Here is a 19383-nt window from a genome sequence, read left to right on the forward strand (position 1 = left end):
CACATTAGATAAAGAATCCACAAATATATTAGGATGAGTAATATTGTTTATCATCATGTTGAGTCTTGCAAATATGAATGTCTATTGTAAATGATAAGTGTTCAGCCATTTTCATTTAAATACTTTTTTGTAGGTTAACTGGACACCCAAGATCAACAGAGATCACTTGGTCCAAGGATTGTTGCCTGATGTTAAAGTTCCTACAACCATAAAAGATATGCGTTATTGTCAAGTTTCATTTCAAGATGATCATGGGTCTCTGGAAAGTTCTTTTACAATTAGGTATGTATATATTAGTTAGAATAAATGTGTTTCTAGTGCATTAAGTGTATCCTTCTGGATGGATAATATCACCATGTTCATGAGCCATACAGAAGGAATCCACTCCAGCTTCCGGACCTCATTTAAAGATCCTGAGCAGCGTTGGAGGGAGCCGCTTGTGCCAGGTGCGCAGAAAAATCTTGCGGGCATCTCCGCAGCCACTCACAGCACAGGAGCTGTGTGGAAGTCCTTCCGTACCACATTTAAAGATCTCTGAGCCACGGAAGTGAGCTCGTGTACGCAGGTCCGAAGGGGCTTGGCCAAAAGGTCAGGACACGCCCCTTTTGAGCTGCTTCAGAGCAAAGAGGAGTTGGGAGTGAGACAGTATCAGTCCTTGCCATTATGGGTAAGAAGAAAGCAAAAATTAATCCATCTGCATCAGGTTTGGGTCCTATGGATCATCACCTCTACCACTGATGGAAGAGATGGTAACTTTATCTATACAGTCTGCTTCCCTTTTCTCTGGGGAACCGTCACCACCTCCTCAGCCATTGTTAAACTCTGTTGGGAAAATAGAAATAGCCTCCAATGTTGAGGCTGTAACCTCTCCCTTACAATTGCTTGATTTAATTGAGGCTAATGATTCATTTCAACCCGGTTTGTTGGTAACACAAAGTTTGACTCCTGTCCAGATGGCAATGGAGCCAAACTCTAATGTTCTTCCTAAAGATAAAGTTATTATGGCTGAGTGTTAATAGGATTGAGTCCTCATTAATAAAGCACTGTTTTGAAATTATGTCAATTTTCATCAGATATTACTGTTAAAATGAATGAGCATGAAACCCAAATGACAGAATTAGGAAATAAATTGGATAAATTAAATAAATCTGTGACTACTTTACAGAATTCAGCTACAGTGGTGCCTCGCATAACGGCCGCCTCGCACAGCAGACGCTGCGCACAACGAACTTTATGTCGTGATCCGTATAACGTACTTCGTTTCACACAACGAAGTCGCCCGAGCTGCATCCTTCCGGGGTTCCTGCGGGGTTGGATCGCAGCGGGGTTGGTCGAGGGTAGTCTCCTTCTCCTTACCTGCCCTGTCGCAGCACACAGCCGAACGGAAATCTTCCCGATGTCAGCGCTGACGTCGGAGGGAGGGCTTAAGCAAAGCCCTCCCTTCCTCCGACGTCAGCGCTGACATCAGGAAGACTTCCGGTCGGCTGTGTGCGGCTGCGGCAGGGCAGGTAGGAAGAAGGCAATGGCGAACGAAAGAGGGGGGAGGGGGCGGTCCGCCCCGAAGAATGTGCACAGCTGGTCAGGTCCCCCGATCGACCGACAACAGGCCCGGCTGACAAACCTCCCTGCCCTGTAGCCGCGAATCTAAATTACCTCTTACAGCAGCTTCAATAATCCAGCTGCTGTAAGAAGGTAATTTAGATTCGCGGCTACAGGACAGGGAGATTTGTCCGACCGGGCCTGTTCTGTTGTCGGTCGGGTGCAAAAGCGCCACAAAGGTGGAGGCAGGGAGGGAGGAAAGGTGGAGTGGAGAAGAAAAGACGCTTAAGGGGGGAGAAGGCCGCTGAAAGCACATGTTGGAGCAGGGGATGAGAGGGAGGGAGAGAAGGGGAAATATTGGACAAGGGCAGAAGGGATGCTAAATCATAGGGTGACAGGCAGAGAGAACAACAGGAAAAAGAGTGGAAGCAATCTTGAACCCTGAGGGTGAGGGCAGAGAGAGGTGGTGAGATGATTGATCATGGGGAGAGGGACAAAAGGGAATAGAGATGGGATAGGAAGATAGTGGAAGTAAAAGGACAGGGAGATGTATGTTTTTAGATGTATCTAAATAAAAATAATAACAAAAAATTTATCTTTTTTATGTCATCTTAGCATATTTTATGCTGCAGAACGAATTATTTTTTTTTACATGTATTCCTATGGGAAAACGCGTTTCACATAACGAACGTTTCACATAACAAACTTGCTCCTGGAACCAATTAAGTTCGTTGTGTGAGGCACCACTGTATATCTAATATTAAAGATGGTATCCTCTCTCCCTTTATCCCTCTTTCTTGGAATTCCTCAAACCCTAATACCACCAGATCCTCCCACAAATTAAAACTATCCTTCCCCTCGCTAAAAGGCATTTCCCACACAGGAAAGCTAGAGACCTCCCTCCACTTCAAAATCACTGAGCTCTGGAACAACCTTACCTCCCCTCTTCGGAACTTGAGCTCTCTCCAAGTTTTCCGCAAACATCTGAAAACCTGGCTTTTCTCAAAAAATGTAAGTCTCCCTCCAACTTAGGAATCAAGGAAACTCTTATATCTTGGCATCCCAAGTCCTCTAAATTTTCTTCACACTTCTACCTCTAACCCTCTGTTATAGTTCCTTCCTATTTCTACTGTAAACCGCGTCGAGCTCTACGAACGTGGAGATGATGCGGTATACAAACCTAAGGATTAGGTTAGATTAGATTAGATTGCTTCGTGCTAAAAAGGAAAAAATGGAGAATTTTATGAGGGTAAAGAATCTTCAATTTTTAAATTTTCCTATTTTACACTATCTTGCCCCATTAGAACTTCTTAGAATGTATATGAAGGAAATTTTGCAATATACTTATGTGGAAACATTTGAACCTGATAACCTCTATTACATTCCAAGGGCTTCTAAGGAGATAGGAGATGAAGGGGAAATGGATAAATTAGTTTCTCCAGATAGTTTGAATATTTACCAGTTTCTTGAATCATCTAAGAACATAAGAAGTTGCCTCCGCTGAGGCAGACCAGAGGTCCATCTTGCCCAGCGGTCCGCTCCCGCGGTGGCCCATCAGGCCTATTGCCTAACTAATTTTATAAATTACCTCTAATTCTATCCCTATAACCTACCTCTACTCCTATCTGTACCCCTCAATCCCTTTGTCCTCCAGGTACCTGTCCAGACCTTCTTTGAAGCCCTGTAGCGTGCTTCTGCTTATCACATCCTCCGGTAGCGCGTTCCATGTATCCACCACCCTCTGGGTGAAAAAGAACTTCCTGGCGTTTGTTCTAAACCTTTCCCCTTTCAATTTCTCTGAGTGCCCCCTTGTACTTGTGGTTCCCCATAATTTGAAAAATCTGTCCCTGTCCACTTTTTCTATGCCCTTCATGATCTTAAAGGTTTCTATCATGTCTCCTCTAAGTCGCCGCTTTTCCAGGGAGAAAAGCCCTAGCTTTTTCAGTCTGTCAGTATATGAGAGGTCCCCCATACCCTTTATTATCTTAGTTGCTCTTCTCTGGACTCTCTCAAGTACCGCCATGTCCTTCTTGAGGTACGGCGACCAGTACTGGACACAGTACTCCAGGTGCGGGCACACCATTGCACGATACAGTGGCAGGATGACTTCCTTCGTCCTGGTCGTGATAACTAAACGAGCTACATTGCTGGTTGTATTTAAATCAGAGTTAGAGAAGCAAGCTATCTTAAAATTGTATTTTATGAAAAAGCATGCTTTGTTTTGTGGCCAATGAATGATAATTTTTCCTGACATATCTAGGCAGACTCAATCAAACAGGAAGCAGTTCCTACTGCTTAAGCCTAAGGCTTTAGTGGTGGGAACAACTTCTATTTAAAATCTCCATGCAAATGCCTCATATCGCATGCAAGTGATAAATATGTGTTTTTGGATCCAGTCCAATTAGAAGACTTTCTTACCTTTGCAGATAGTTTCATAATTTTTCTTTTTTATTTGCTTGGAGGATGTTTCTGGCATAAATAAGAATGCCACATTTGCTTGTTAAAGAGGTAAATATTTAGTTTAGTTATTTTAATTTCCTAAGCTATGGTACTAAGCGGCAAATATAAAGTGGACTAGATCATTAATGATGTTTATTTCCTTTTTGCCGTTGTTTGATGTGTATTTGTTTATGTTGATGTTAAATAGATATACCTGTATGTTTGTTATTCATTAGTAACAAATAAATAAATAGAATTAAAAAAATAAATATCTGTATGGCATTAATATACAGGAGGTGAGTCTTTTTCAAATGAAGGAAAAGTTGTTATATTATGTGCAACTAACAAAATAAGGGGAGGGAAAGGGATTCATAATTAAATAATAGTTGATAAAATCATTAAATTTTATATGATGTCTAAAATTATAATAAGGATAATATATGATATGTTGTATATAAAGTATGTTATGGAGATATCAAGTGTATTTTTAAGATAATTGTATGAAAGTTTATGACACACTTGTTATTATATGAAAAAATCAATAAAAATGTTAAATCTGAAATGAAGGAAAACTCCAGAAGCAGAGGGCATTGGATGAAGTTAGCTGATAAGCTTAGGAGTAATTTAAGAAAATACTTCTTTACAGAAAGGGTGATAGATATGTGGAATAGTCTCCTAGTAGAGATAGTGGAGACAAGACACTGTGTCTGAATTCAAAAAAGCGTGAGACAGGCATGTGGGATTTCTTAAGGAGAGGAGGAGATAGTGGATGCTTTGGATGGGCAGATGGATGAGCTTTTGGCCTTTATTTGCCATCATGTTTCTGTGTGTTTTCTTATTTAGACAACAAAAACTCATTACCTCTCCATCTTCAAAGGCAAACATCTTTGCAAAAATTCAAAGTTGTCTTGAAAACATTTAACTACTAGTACATCAGACTCGTTTTGAGCTGCACCCACAAAATACCTTATTTCTCTCGCCCCTCCTCCCGTGCCGCTGAAATTGGATTTCTCTCCTGCATACCTACTTATATGTCCTCTATCCTCCAAGTTCTACTGCTTCTTATTATTTTAGATTATAAGCTGCTTAGGCATCTGTTTGATAAGCTAGGCTTCAATGCTAAGAAATGTAAGGTCATGCACCTCGGAAGCGGAAATCCATGCAGGACTTTCTAGCATTGGTTCTAAATCTGTCTCCTCTTAATTTTTACGAATGCCCTCTCGTTCTTGTAGTTTTCGAAAGTTTGAAGAATCTGTCCCTCTCCACTTTCTCTTTGCCCTTCATGATCTTGTAAGTCTCTATCATGTCCCCTCTAAGTCTCTGCTTCTCCAGAAAAAGAGCCCCAGTTTCTCCAATCTTTCAGCATATGAAAGGTTTTCCATACCTTTTATCAATTGTGTCGCTCTTTTCTGGACACTCTCGAATATCGTCATATCCTTCTTAAGGTACGGCGACCAATATTGGACACAGTATTCCAAATGTGGGCGCATCATCGCCCGATAAAACGGCAGGATAACTTCTTTCGTTCTGGTGGTAATGATAATACCTAGCATTCTATTCGCCTTCTTAGAGGCTGCTGCACACTGTGCCGATGGCTTAATTGTCTTGTCCACTATTACCCCCAAGTCCTTTTCTAGGGTACTCTCACCCATTACCAGCCCTCCCTTCGTGTAGCTGTACTTCAGGTTACTGTTTCCTACATGCAAGACTTTACATTTCTCTACATTAAACTTCATCTGCCATCTCGTCGCCCACTCTTCTAATTTGTTCAGGTCCTTTTGTAAATCCTCACAGTCCTCTTTAGTCCCAACTCCACTAATACTGCTTAAGTGCTCCATAAGGAGCATCATTAACAAGGAGGAGATTCTCCAGCAGCCTTGTTGGTAGGATGTATTTAAATTATTAACAAATCTGGGGGAAGGGTTTAGGCGACAGAAGGGAAGAGGGATTCAGAGTGCTATTGGTGAGGATGTATATAGTTACTGTTGGTGTGACTGGGTAAGTGAAGGAGAAAAACTTTAGGCTGTGATTACTGAGAATGAGGAAAGGTTAAAACTGCAGCTGCTGGGGATAGGCAGACAATGTAAAAAGGCTAAGGCTGCAGTTTCTGGGAATAGGTAGATGGTTGCACTTACTCACAGCAGCTTCAGCTTCTCACCAATTGTCTCAGCAACCACAGATTAAAGCTTCTCTCCATTGCTAGAAAACTGTGGGTTGGTGGGTGGGCAAGCAGTGGGAAGAGCAATAGCCTCTTATTCACTCCTTCCCTCCCACTTTGATTATTAAAGTTTAATAAATAACTTATTGTACATCACTTTGATTATATTATGAATGTGGGATTTATAAAAATGTGTATAAATAAAAATCCCAGTGTTCCAATCAGAGCTGTGGAGTCTGTACACCGAACCTTTGGCTCCAACTCTGACCCTCCTACTGCTACTGCTTTAATTTTTTTTTTTTTTTTAGTACTAGTAAATATAACTCATATTTACCAATATCTTGGATCTAGGACAAAAATATATAAATATAAAATTATTAATTTACCATATATTATGTTGTTTTAAGTTTTTATTTTGAAGCTGGAGTCCAATTGCGACTCCACCCGACTCTGACTTCACATCCCTGTTTCGAAGTCCAACTCTTAGATTTTTGTCAAGCTCTGTGTTAATGGGTACTTTTATTATAAGGGATACTCTCAATACAAATCTCTATATGCAATTGTAGGCCAATTCCTGATGAGCCCAGGCGTCTTAAATGCAGATTAAAAGGAGTAAATACAGTTCAGATGGGTGAAGAGCTACAAGGTGAAGTTGGTGAGTAGTATTTGCTGAAGCTTCCTTCTACTCTTGGCAAATGTACAGCTTAGCAAGGATCCGAATCCTCAGTGAGGTCTGTGATACCATGAGCCTAAACTCACAAATAACAGCCTTTTCACTCCACTCTGTTTCCTTTCTTGCCTCCTTCTATAATTTGTTTGATAAGTTTGTGACATAACTTTGTTCTTAACTGTATTTTTATTATGTTTCTTCTGAACTTATAATATACTTCTTTGGCTCGGTCCAAAACTAGATCACCTACCCACCTCCATCCCACTACCCTCTGGCTCCTCTCTGCAGCTTGAGTTCTCGAGCAAGGTCTTGGGCATCATCATTGATTCCACATTGTCCTTAAATGACCACCTCCAATCCTTGGTAAAAAAATGCTTTTTCAGCCTTCACATTGTCACCTGCCGGGGTCCCGGGAAGCTTGTGGAAGACCACCGACAGGCGGCAGCCCGACCCTGGCGTGGCTCCCAAAGTGGAAGACCTCACAGGTGTCCCAATACTTTGGGCTTCGCTAAAATAAAGCACAGCGAGCCAAGTCATATAAAAAACAATGTTCAAAGTTTAATTTGTCACCAAAACACAATGATTAGAAAACCAAAAAGTCATATAAGGAAGCACTAGCGTACACTCTTCCTTTGGTTCCAAAAAGAAACACACAAAAAAACAGATTTCTATCTTTCAAACAGTTCAATGAAAGAACAGCAGTTCTTAGGTTAGGTAAGTTCACAGTCCAGGTTCTAGGGGCTCCACCCCGCACTGAACCACAGTCTCAGCAAGAGAACACAAAATTAGTCCCAAAAAGTAAAAGTCCTTAAGAATACTCTTGAGTCCTGGACTTTTAATCATATAATCTGGTTTCTTCACCAGGCACTTAAATTTCACATTGTAAAACAAACTTCAATCATGAAAAGAAAAAATAAAACATTACTGCAGGCTCTAGTCATTCCAGCAACAATCCGTTTCCAGTGTTTCCCACTGTTAGGCAACAGAATTGCTGGTTCCCCTTTTTATTACATAGCTTTAACAAGCTCCCTCTGAATCCCACCCTTAGGTCTTCGGGGCTCCAACCCCAATTCTGTAAGTCCTTTGAACTTAAATAGGTAACTGGGAAACTGCTTCACAAGCCAGCAAACTTCCTTCAGTTTCTCTGGGCTTTTGGCACAGCTGGAGTGCAGCAACGTAATCAGTGCTGGTGCAGCACTGCTCTGAGCTTGGCTTTGCACACCAAACAAGAATAGTTTTTATCAATTTTCACAACTATATTCTTATACACCCCCGTACCTCTAGTACTTAGTGAGAGGCTGCCCAGCTCACATCCATGGCTTCCTCGTTGTCAGCTTCAGGCATGGACCATTCAGCCGTGTCCATGTTTTCTGGCATACCCAGCTGCTCTGCTGGCTCCTGAGGAATGGAATCCTCACACTCCATGGGTTCCTGAGCGAGGTTTGGCCTTTCCTGGCCCGGAGAACCTTCTCTGCCAGGTCCTCGTGTGCAGCCTCTCTTACTGCCTTGGAGAGCTGCTTAAGAGTCTTTGGGCCACACCCTGTTCTAGGTGTCTGTGTGCCTAGCTTTTGTGCTCTTGGGCTCCCCCCCAGGTTGCTGGGCAGAATACAACTGGGAGCCTGATTAAACCTCTTAATGTAGCTGGGGTTTTTACTGGGCCGTGGAGCTAACCTATATTCTGGCTCCTGCTCAGGTTCAGATGGCTCAGAATAGGCAGCTCTGCTTTCAGGATCTCCTGCCTGATCATTCTCGGTCACTCCCCGGTCTCGGGCACAAGGTTTAGGCTGGGGTTTCACTCGGACATGACCGTCTCGGGGAGCGGAAATGTCACAACATGCTGAGGAAAGTTAGATCCTGCTTCCATCAAAAACATTTTACCCTCCTTGTCCAATCCATCATCCTCTCCAGATTGGACTATTGCAACTCTATCTACTTAAGCCTAACTAAGAAAAACCTCCACAGACTCCAACGGATTCAGAATGCCGCGGCCAAGCTTATCTTCGCTAAAAGTAAATTTGACCATGTCTCCCCGCTCCTAGCCAAGCTCCACTGGCTTCCGATAATCGCCAGGGTCCACTATAAATGCGCCTGTTTAACTTTCAAAATTCTATATGGTATCCTTCCTCCCTTTATCCCTCTTTCTTGGAATTCCTCAAACCCTAATACCACCAGATCCTCCCACAAATTAAAACTATCCTTCCCCTCGCTAAAAGGCATTTCCCATACAGGAAAGCTAGGGAACTCCCTCCACTTCAAAATCACTGAGCTCTGGAACAACCTTACCTCCCCTCTTCGGAACTTGAGCTCTCTCCAAGTTTTCCGCAAACATCTGAAAACCTGGCTTTTCTCAAAAAATGTAAGTCTCCCTTCAACTTAGGAATCAAGGAAACTCTTATATCTTGGCATCCCAAGTCCTGTAAATTTTCTTCACACGTCTACCTCTAACCCTCTGTTGTAGTTCCTTCCTATTTCACCTACTGTAAACCGCGTCAAGCTCTATGAACGTGGAGATGATGCGGTATACAAACCTAAGGATTAGATTAGATTAGATTAGATTAGATTAGATATTTCACTGATTCTACAGTTCTTCTTTGTGAACCACCCGGAACTTTTATGGATGGACAGTATACAAGAATAAAGTTATTATTATTATTTAAACCATTGTAGTAAAGTCTTTCACAGAAAGTTTATAGACCATGGTTTCTTCAGGGACCTAATATGTAAATACGTAATTATCCAGAATTCCATGCATTCAAGGTTTGACAATTAAGTTTGCAAACTCATCTTAGAAAAAGTGCTACATACCTCATTGCTGAATATCATTATGGTCACCTTCGAAGTACTCCGCTTGGAAAGCTATTCGTCAATGTCAGCACCTAGTCCACACTTTGAAGCAATTTTGGAAGTCTATTATTAAGAAAGAGATGGGGGAAGCCACTGCTTGCCCTGGATCAGTAGCATGGAATGTTGCTATTCTTCGCGTTTTTGCTAGGTACTGGTGACCTGGATTGACCACTGTGAGGATGGGCTACTGGGCTTGATGGACCATTGGTCTGACCCAGTAAGGCTATTATGTTCTTTATCTGGAAGTCCATCAGAGCTGTCGTCGTATTACCCTTGATGTCTTGAATGTCATAAAAATGTCTTCCTTTAAATATTTCCTTTATCTTCAGGTAAAGAAAAAAGTCATTGGGAGCCAGATCAGTTGAGTAGGGAAGGTGTTTCTAGCTAAAAACTCCCTCACAGTGCCGTGTGAGCTGCTGCATTATCGTGATGCAAGAGTCATGAGCTGTTGGCGAAAAGTTCAGGTTGTTTTCGTCTAACTTGTTCACATAGCCTTTTCAGCACTTCCAAATAGTAAACTTGGTTAACTGTCCAGTTGGTACAAATTCATAATGAACAATTCCACTGATATAAAAAAAGGTTAGCAAAATTGTTTTGACTCTTGATTTGGACTGGTGGAACTTTTTTGGTCGTAGAGAATTGGCTGACTTCCATTGTGCATTTTGACACTTTGTTTTAGAGTCTTATTAGTACACTCATGTTTCATCACCAGTGATAACACGGCCCAAAACATTGTGTTGCCTCTCCAAAAGGTCTTGGCAAACTTTGATTCTCCTTTGCTTTTGTTCATCGGTGAGCTCCTTAGAAACTATTTTTGCACACAGCTTTCTCATGCCAAGATTTTCAGTTAAGATTTTCCTGTTTCCCTATCAATGTTTACTTGGTCTGCTATGCTTCTCTATGTAAGCCAATGATTCTGACGCACAATTCGATGAATTTTTAGAAACATAATAGCATATAAAGGCCAAATGATCCATCCAGTCTGCCCATCCACAGTAACCATTTTATCCCAGGACAAGCAGGCATGATATTCTCACATGTGGGTGACGTCATCTACGGAGCCCCAGCGCGGACAGCTTTTCAAGCAAACTTGATTGAAGTTTCAAGTTTGCACACTGCACCACGCATGTGCATGCCTTCTCGCCCACTAGAGGGCGCATCCCACCTCGTGGTCCTCAGTTCAATTTTTTCCGCGGAGCCAGAAAGCCCTGTGGATTTTGAGCTCCCTTTGCCTGCCTTTCTGTCACCGCGTCTGGATTCTATTCGGTCGCTGTGCTTTATATTTTTGTTTTTCGTGTCGTTATCGATCCGTTTAAAAAAAAAAATATATTTTACTTTTCGTTAGGCTCCGGGGGCTCCCGGCAGCCGTGGCCGCGGGACGTCGGTCGTTCCCGGCCTGTTTCATTGTTCATGTCCCGTCCTGTGACGGGCTTTAAGAAATGCAGCCGGTGTGAGCGGTTGCTGTCCATTACTGACCCCCACCGGTGGTGCATAATTTGCCTGGGCCCCGATCATCCTACGGCCTCCTGTGACCGCTGTTCAACGTTCCAGCCCAGAGCTCTCCGCCGCCGACGGGCGAGAATGGCGGAGTTGTTTGCTGTTGACCCCGCGCCTGTGAAGGCCTCGACGTCGGCCTCGGCTTCGGCCCCGGCCTTGACCTCGGGGGTCTCGGCTTCGCCTCGTCCCTCGACCTCGAAGTCGACGTCGGGGACAAAACCTGCCTCGGGTAAGTCCTCCTTTCCATCCCCTACAGGGCCTGCTAAGAAGCCATCCTCTGCTCCTGCCGCGGCGGGTGGGTCGTCCTCGGCCCCGCCTAAAACTTTGGCCACGCACGCCCCGAGGGAATACTCGAGACCGAGGTCGCCCTCCAGGGAGCGTGCCCCGACCTCGGACCTCCCGACCTTCGTCGGGATTCTGGCCTTTCAGGACCTCCTTCGAGCCCTAATTTCGTCGGAGCTGTCGGGGGCCCTTGAACAGCTGCAGCGGGCTTCGGCCCCGACTGCTTCGACCTCGGAGGCCCCGACCTCGGCGACCTCGGCCTCGGGTATCGGGGCTCCACTGACCTCGGCCTCGGTTTTACCCTCGGCCTCGGGGGCACTGCCTGAGCGCAGCGTGCGGCCCCGGGACAAGATGCGGTGGGTGCGACGCATTTCCTCCTCCTCGAGGTCCTCCCGGGGCTCCTCGCCCTCAACTCGACCTCGGACGAGGCGCCGGCCGAGGAAGCCGAAGCGTTCGCGGGGCTCTTCTCGGCGGCGTGATCGTTCCTCGCCGCTCGGGGGCGAGGCATTGCAGGTGTCGGAGTTGCGCCTCGATAACCCGAGGCTTCTCCGGTCCCCTGCTAGAAGGGTTTCCCGTGACTCCTCGCCGAGGAAAAGGGAGAGTGCCCCCGTTCCCCGGACTCCGGGTACCTCGCCTAGAGGCTCTTCGAGGCGGAGACGTTCTCCTACCCCCCTCGAGGCCTTTGGAGCTGACTTCGTGGGGCTCGGGGTCCGGCAGAGAACCCCATTATTCTCACGAGGCTTCTCCCCTTTCTTCGGCGGTGAGGTCGAGAACCCCTTCACCGCCCGCCAGGCCGTCCTCTTTTTCCACCTTTGTGCAGGACATGGCCCGAGCCCTGGGGTTGGACCTCATGGCGGGTTCCCAGTATACGAAGGAATTCCTGGAGGAGCAGGACCTCCCCACTCCACCTAGGGAGGCCCCTCGGCTCCCCTTAAATAAGGTCCTCCTACAGACCTGGCTGAAAAATCTGGCTAACCCTCTTACAGTCACGTCTGTCCCGTCCAAGATGGAGTCGAAATACAGGACGGTACCTACCAAGGGGTTTGAGAAGGCGCAACTCTCCCACCAGTCCTTACTGGTAGAGTCTGCCCTGAAAAAGACGCAACCCTCCCGGGTTTCTGCGGCGGTTCCACCCTTGCAGGGAGGGTCGGACCCTGGACAAGTTTGGCCGTCGCCTCTACTCTAATTCCCTGATGGCCACCAGGGTGCTAAATTATGCCTTCACCTTCTCCTCATATCTGCGTGGCATGGTGAAGGACCTCCCTCAATATCGTGACTCCTTACCGGACTCCCAAAGGGCGGGATTTGACAAATTTATGTCCAACCTGTCTCAATTGCGTTTGTACCTTTTCCATGCTGTGTACGATACATTTGAACTGGTTTCGAGGGTGTCGGCCTTCGCAGTGGCCATGCGCCGTCTGGCCTGGCTTCGCACCCTCGATATAGACCCAAACCTGCAGGAACGTCTTGCAGACTTACCTTGTGTGGGGTCCGAGTTGTTTGATGAGTCTTTAGAGGCGGCGACCAAACGGTTGTCGGAATAGGAGCGCTCGTTGGCCTCCTTGGTCCGTCCCAAGCCTAGGCCCCCGCCGCAGAAACCCTTCCGTCCGCCTCCGAGGCGGTATCCCCAAAAGTCAACCCCGGCTTTTTCTAGGCCGCCGCCTAGACGCCCATCTCAGCGAGGCAGAGGGGGACAGACGCAAGCCCCGGCGCAGGGTCCTTCCAAACCCGCGCCCTCCTTTTGACGGGCTGAGCGGATGGGGCAGGTTCCCCTCCGCGATCTCACAGGAACCCCTTCCCATAGGGGGGCGTTTCCGGTCCTTCTATGCGGCTTGGACCGAGATAACATCCGACGCTTGGGTGCTCCGGACCGTCTCCGAGGGCTACTCTCTCAATTTTTTGTCAGCGCCGCCGGATCAACCTCCGGGGGCTTCCCCTTACAATCGGGCCCAACTTCCCATCCTTCTGGCCGAAGCCAAGGCCCTGTTGAAGCTTCGGGCGGTGGAACCGGTACCCCACGACCAGCTGGGGACGGGCTTTTACTCCCGTTACTTTTTGGTCCCAAAAAAGACCGGGGACTTACGCCCCATACTGGACCTCAGGAAGCTCAACAAATTCCTGGTCCGGGAGAAGTTCCGGATGCTGTCTCTCCCGGTTTTATATCCTCTCTTGGAGGAAGGGGACTGGATGTGCTCCCTCGACCTGAAGGAAGCATACACCCATGTTCCGGTGCATCCCGCCTTCCGAAAATTTTTACGGTTCCAGGTGGGAGAACTGCACCTTCAGTACAGGGTCCTTCCCTTCGGCCTGGCCTCGTCCCCTCGAGTCTTCACGAAGTGTATGGTAGTGGTCGCGGCAGCCCTGAGATCTCGTGGGCTTCATGTTTTCCCGTACCTGGACGATTGGCTGATCAAAGCCCCGACCAGGGAGGGGGTTATCTCAGCGACCCGACAGTCTATCATCTTCCTTCAACGACTGGGGTTCGAAGTAAATTTTCCCAAGTCGCAGTTATCCCCGGCCCAGTCACTTCAGTTTATAGGCGCAGTGCTGGACACAGTGCGCCTACGTTCGTTCCTCCCGCCTCCTCGGTTGGAAGCCTTGGTTCGGCTGGGCCGTCTGGTCTCTCAACTGCCTGTGGTGTCGGCCCAGCGCATGATGATGCTACTGGGCCACATGGCATCGACGGTCCACGTCACTCCGTTCGCCAGGCTACACCTGAGAATTCCTCAGTGGACCCTGGCCTCCCAATGGCGCCAGGATTGCGATCCGGTGTCTCGTCTCATTACGGTGACTCCTTCTTTCAGACGATCGCTCCGTTGGTGGACCGACTATTCCAATCTTTCCGGGGGTTTGCTATTTCTCGTCCCTCCATATCGCAAGGTTCTGACCACGGACTCCTCGGAGTACGCGTGGGGGGCCCACCTCGACGGTCTACGGACCCAGGGTCTGTGGTCGACGGAAGACCGTCGCTGTCACATCAACGTGCTGGAACTTCGTGCCATCTTTCTGGCGGTTCGAGCGTTCGCCCACCTACTCCACGATCAGGTAGTCCTCGTTCGCACGGACAACCAGGTGGCGATGTACTATGTGAACAAGCAAGATGGGACGGGCGCTTGGCCCCTCTGCAGGGAGGCACTTCGCCTTTGGGAGTGGGCGATCTCCCAGAACATCTTCCTCCAGGCGGCCTATATCCAGGGAGACCGGAACTGCTTGGCAGACAAGCTCAGTCGGCTTCTTCAGCCGCACGAGTGGTCTCTCAACTCCAGAGTCCTGCGCGAAGTCTTCGACCGCTGGGGGACCCCGCAGGTGGATCTGTTTGCCTCTCCGGAAACTCGCAAACTGCCCCTGTATTGTTCTCGAATGTACTCCCTGGACCGTCTGGAGGCAGATGCCTTTCTTCTAGACTGGGGAGGGAGGTTCCTGTATGCGTTTCCTCCCTTTCCTCTGATCATGAGAACGTTGGTGCGTCTCAAATCATCCACGGCCACTATGATTCTCATTGCGCCTCGGTGGCCGCGTCAGCACTGGTTCTCCCTGCTGCTTCAGCTCAGTACCAGGGAGCCTCTACTTCTACCTGTGTTTCCTTCTCTGCTGTCTCAGAGTCAGGGTTCGATGTTGCATCCCAATCTTCGGTCGTTACACCTGACCGCTTGGTTCCTTGCCCCTTGACTTCACCCCGGGTTTCTCAATCCGTGAGGGAAGTGTTAGAAGCCTCCCGCAAGATTTCGACCAGGCTTTGTTATTCTCAGAAATGGACCAGGTTTTCCTCCTGGTGTTCCTCTTATCACCTGGATCCTGATTCGGTCCCGGTGTCTTCGGTTCTGGATTACTTGTTGCACCTGTCTAATTCTGGTCTGAAAACGTCATCTGTGCGTGTTCATCTCAGTGCCATTTCGGCCTTCCATCGTCACCAGGATGGACGCTCTCTTTCGCTCCATCCTTTGGTGACACGCTTCATGAAAGGGCTAATCAAGGTTTGTCCCCCTCTGAAACCTCCTCCTGTCGTGTGGGATCTGAATGTGGTTTTGGCTCAACTAATGAAACCTCCCTTTGAGCCAATCGACAAATCTCATTTGAAATTTCTTGGAAGGTAATTTTTCTGATTGCCCTCACATCTGCACGACGGATTGGTGAGTTGCAAGCTTTGGTTGCGGACCCCCCTTTTACAGTGTTTCATCATGATAAGGTGGTTCTCCGCACCCATCCTAAATTTTTACCTAAAGTTGTGTCTGATTTTCACCTCAATCAGTCCATTGTCCTTCCTGTGTTCTTCCCGAAGCCCCACTCCCATCCTGGCGAGACGGCGCTTCACACGCTTGACTGTAAGAGGGCGTTAGCATTTTACCTCCAACGTACCAGGTCTCATAGGAAGGTTCCTCAATTGTTTTTGTCCTTTGATCCTAATCGCTTAGGACATCCTGTTTCCAAGCGCACCTTGTCCAACTGGTTGGCTGCTTGTATTTCGTTTTGCTATGCTCAGGCTGGTCTTCCGCCCCCGGGTCGAGTCACGGGGCATAAAGTCAGAGCGATGGCAGCCTCTGTGGCTTTCCTCCGTTCTACACCTGTGGAGGACATATGCAAGGCTGCCACTTGGTCTTCGGTTCATACGTTCACCTCCCACTACTGTCTGGACTCTTTGTCCAGAAGTGACGGCCGGTTTGGCCAGTCGGTGTTACGTAATCTGTTTTCCTAAATTGCCATCCTCCTACCTGCCCTTTTTTGGTTGGCTTGGAGGTCACCCACATGTGAGAATATCATGCCTGCTTGTCCTGGGATAAAGCACAGTTACTTACCGTAACAGGTGTTATCCAGGGACAGCAGGCATATATTCTCACAACCCGCCCACCTCCCCGGGGATGGCTTCTTTGCTAGTTATGGAATTGAGGACCACGAGGTGGGATGCGCCCTCTAGTGGGCGAGAAGGCATGCACATGCGTGGTGCAGTGTGCAAACTTGAAACTTCAATCAAGTTTGCTTGAAAAGCTGTCCGCGCTGGGGCTCCGTAGATGACGTCACCCACATGTGAGAATATATGCCTGCTGTCCCTGGATAACACCTGTTACGGTAAGTAACTGTGCTATCTCTTCCTCTCTCTAAGAGATCCCACGTAACTATCCCAGGTTTTCTTGAAATTGAACAGTCTCTGTCTCCACCACCTCTACCGGGAGACTGTTCCATGCATCTACCACCCTTTCTGTAAAAAAGTATTTCCTTAGATTACTCCTGAGCCTATCACCTCTTAACTTCATCCTATACCCTCTCATTCCAGAACTTCCTTTCAAATGAAAGCTCAACTCGTGCGCATTTAAGCCACATACATATTTAAACATCTCTATCATATCTCCCCTCTCCCGCCTTTCCTCCAAAGTATACAGATTGAGATCTTTAAGTCTGTCCCCATATGCCTTAAGACGAAGACCACGTACCATTTTAGTAGCCTTCCTCTGGACTGACTCCATCCTTTTTATAACTTTTTAAAGATGCGGCCTCCAGAATTGTACACAATATTCTAAATAAGGTCTCACCAGAGTCTTATACAGGTACATCAATACCTCCTTTTTCCTACTGGCCATACCTCTCCCTATTCACCCTAGCATCTTCCTAGCTTTTGCCGTCACCTTTTCAACTTGTTTGGCCACCTGAAGATCATCACACCCAAGTCCCACTCTTCTGTCATGCATATAAGTTCTTCACCCCCTAAACTGTACCGTCCCTTGCATTTTTCCAGCCCAAATTTATGACCTTGCATTTTTTAGCATTAAATTTTAGCTGCCAAATTTCAGACTATTCTTCAAACTTCACCAGGTCTTTCTTCGTTATTCACACCATCCAGGGTGTCTACTCTATTGCAGATTTTGGTATCATCTCTAAAGAGGCAAATCTTACCCAACAGCCCTGCAACAATATTGTTTATAAAAATGTTAAAAAGAACAAGCCTAAGAACAGAACCTTGAGGCACACCATTGGTAAGATCTCTTTCCTCAGAGCAATCTCCATTTACTACTACCCTCTGTTGCATTCCACTCAACCAGTTCTTGACCCAGCCTGTCACTTTGGGACCCAGGGCACTCAGTTTATTTATTAGACGTCTGTATGGAACACTGTCAAAGGCTTTGATAAAATCTTAAATACACCACATCTAGCACGCTCCCTCTATCCAATTCTCTGGTCAACCAGTCAAATAAATTGATGAGATTTGTCTGACAAGACCTACCTCTAGTGAATCCATGTTGCCTCTGGTCCTGTAATCCACAGGATTACAGAAACTTCACCATTCTCTGTTTTAAAAGCGTTTCCATTAATTTGCTTACCACAGAAGTCAGACTTACTAGTCTGTAATTCCCTACTTCTTCCTTACTTTCACTTTTAGATGTATTCTTAAATCTCTGTCCATTTCTTCCGTCTGTGAAGGAGGCCTGTATATCACACCAATATAAATATATTCACCATTCCCTCTTTCCAAATTCATCCACAGTGCCTCTTCCTTGCCCTGAAGATCCTGCAATTGTGTGGGTTTACTATGATCTTTAGATCACCAAACACATATAACACTACTCCCCCTCCTTTTTTTCCTACCCTGTTATAGCATAATAGCCTCACTGGGTCAGACCAATGGTCCATCAAGCCCAGTAGCCCGTTCCCATCACAGCTTCTTGATCCAGAATCTTGTTTCCCATACTTCGAACATTAGTATGTACTGCTTTCCAGACATTGCCCCCTTTTTCCATCCGTGTAGATGTATTCAGTGATTTACTTGCCTGAGGGCGTATACTCACCTGGGGGCTTTGATCACCCTGCCCCATCACTTCTAGTTTAAAGCCCTCTTCAGTAGATTAGCCAGCCTGCTACCAAAGACACTTCTTCTCTTCTTTGATAGATGTAAAAACCATTTCTACTCAGCAGCCCATGGAAAATCATCCCATGGTCCAGGTAGCCAAAATGCTCTCGACGACACCATCCACATAGCCACACATTCATCTCCAAGTTGCGAGCTTCTCTGCCCTGGCCTTTACCCTCAACAGAGAGATGGCAAGAATACCACCTGTGCACCTGTCTGCTTCACCATCTCTCCCAGAGCCACAAAGTCAATTTTGATATGTTCGCAGGGGTACCTGGCAGTATCATTAGTGCCAACGTGGCTCAGCAGCAACGGACAATAGTCATCAGACTTGATGAGTCTCGACAAGCTCTCAATAACATCTTGGATTTTGGCATCAGGCAGACAACATACCTCTCGTGACATCATGTCTGGTCTGGAGATGGATGATTCTGTACCTCTCAGAAGGGAATTGCCAACTACAACTACCACTACCTTATGCCTCCCAGTGGTCACGGATCCAGTAATTTTTGGGATTTCAAGCTTTGGTTCTTCCTCTCCTTGGGATGCTCTCATCTCCTCCACTTCCAGGACAGTATACCGTTTTTTCAGTTCTGCTCGTTATTGGCCACCCTGACCTCTCTTCATCAGTGACACATTCTCTTCCCTCAGAAAAACATTTAATCTATTTGTACACTGCTATTTTCTTCATGGCATTATCCCCATAAACTTGGACTGACGTGTCTCTGATTTCACTTTCACTCTTGCCAAGATAAACAAGAAATTGAATGTTTGTTGCTCTAATTCAAGCTCTGACATTCTCATGATGGCACACAAAACAACAACAATAATGAATGCCACTCAGCAAGACACTACCACATGTCACCAGAGTTTCATACCCCCCTATAACGGGAGGGGCCTTAGGTGCCTGGACCAATCAGGTCCTAGGATCCTGTGGGTTGGGCAGGGTAGGGGCGGGCCCGCCTCATTTGGATGGAGGCGGGCCTGCTGGCCGGACGTGCTGAGAGGAGCCATCCGGTCCAACTTGCTGGTAAGGTCAAGGGGGAATTCCGAGGGTGGTGGTTGGGCGCCCTCCTGCCGGCGATCTTATGGGGGGCCATTGGGGGGGTCAGCAGG

At 46.8% G+C, this 19383-nt stretch overlaps 1 protein-coding gene across 2 annotated transcripts in view; it reads left to right on the forward strand.

Annotated features, from left to right (window-relative positions):
* SMCHD1 (structural maintenance of chromosomes flexible hinge domain containing 1) overlaps positions 1-19383 on the forward strand; it is a 719028-nt gene that overhangs the window by 404582 nt on the left and 295063 nt on the right. For both annotated transcript variants that reach the window (XM_033933958.1, XM_033933959.1), the window contains 2 exons: positions 134-282; positions 6703-6791. In XM_033933958.1, the coding sequence (XP_033789849.1) occupies positions 134-282; positions 6703-6791 (238 nt within the window). The remainder of the gene's footprint in view (positions 1-133; positions 283-6702; positions 6792-19383) is intronic.

This window comes from Geotrypetes seraphini, chromosome 2 (assembly GCF_902459505.1).
Source record: "Geotrypetes seraphini chromosome 2, aGeoSer1.1, whole genome shotgun sequence".
NCBI lineage: Eukaryota > Metazoa > Chordata > Amphibia > Gymnophiona > Dermophiidae > Geotrypetes > Geotrypetes seraphini.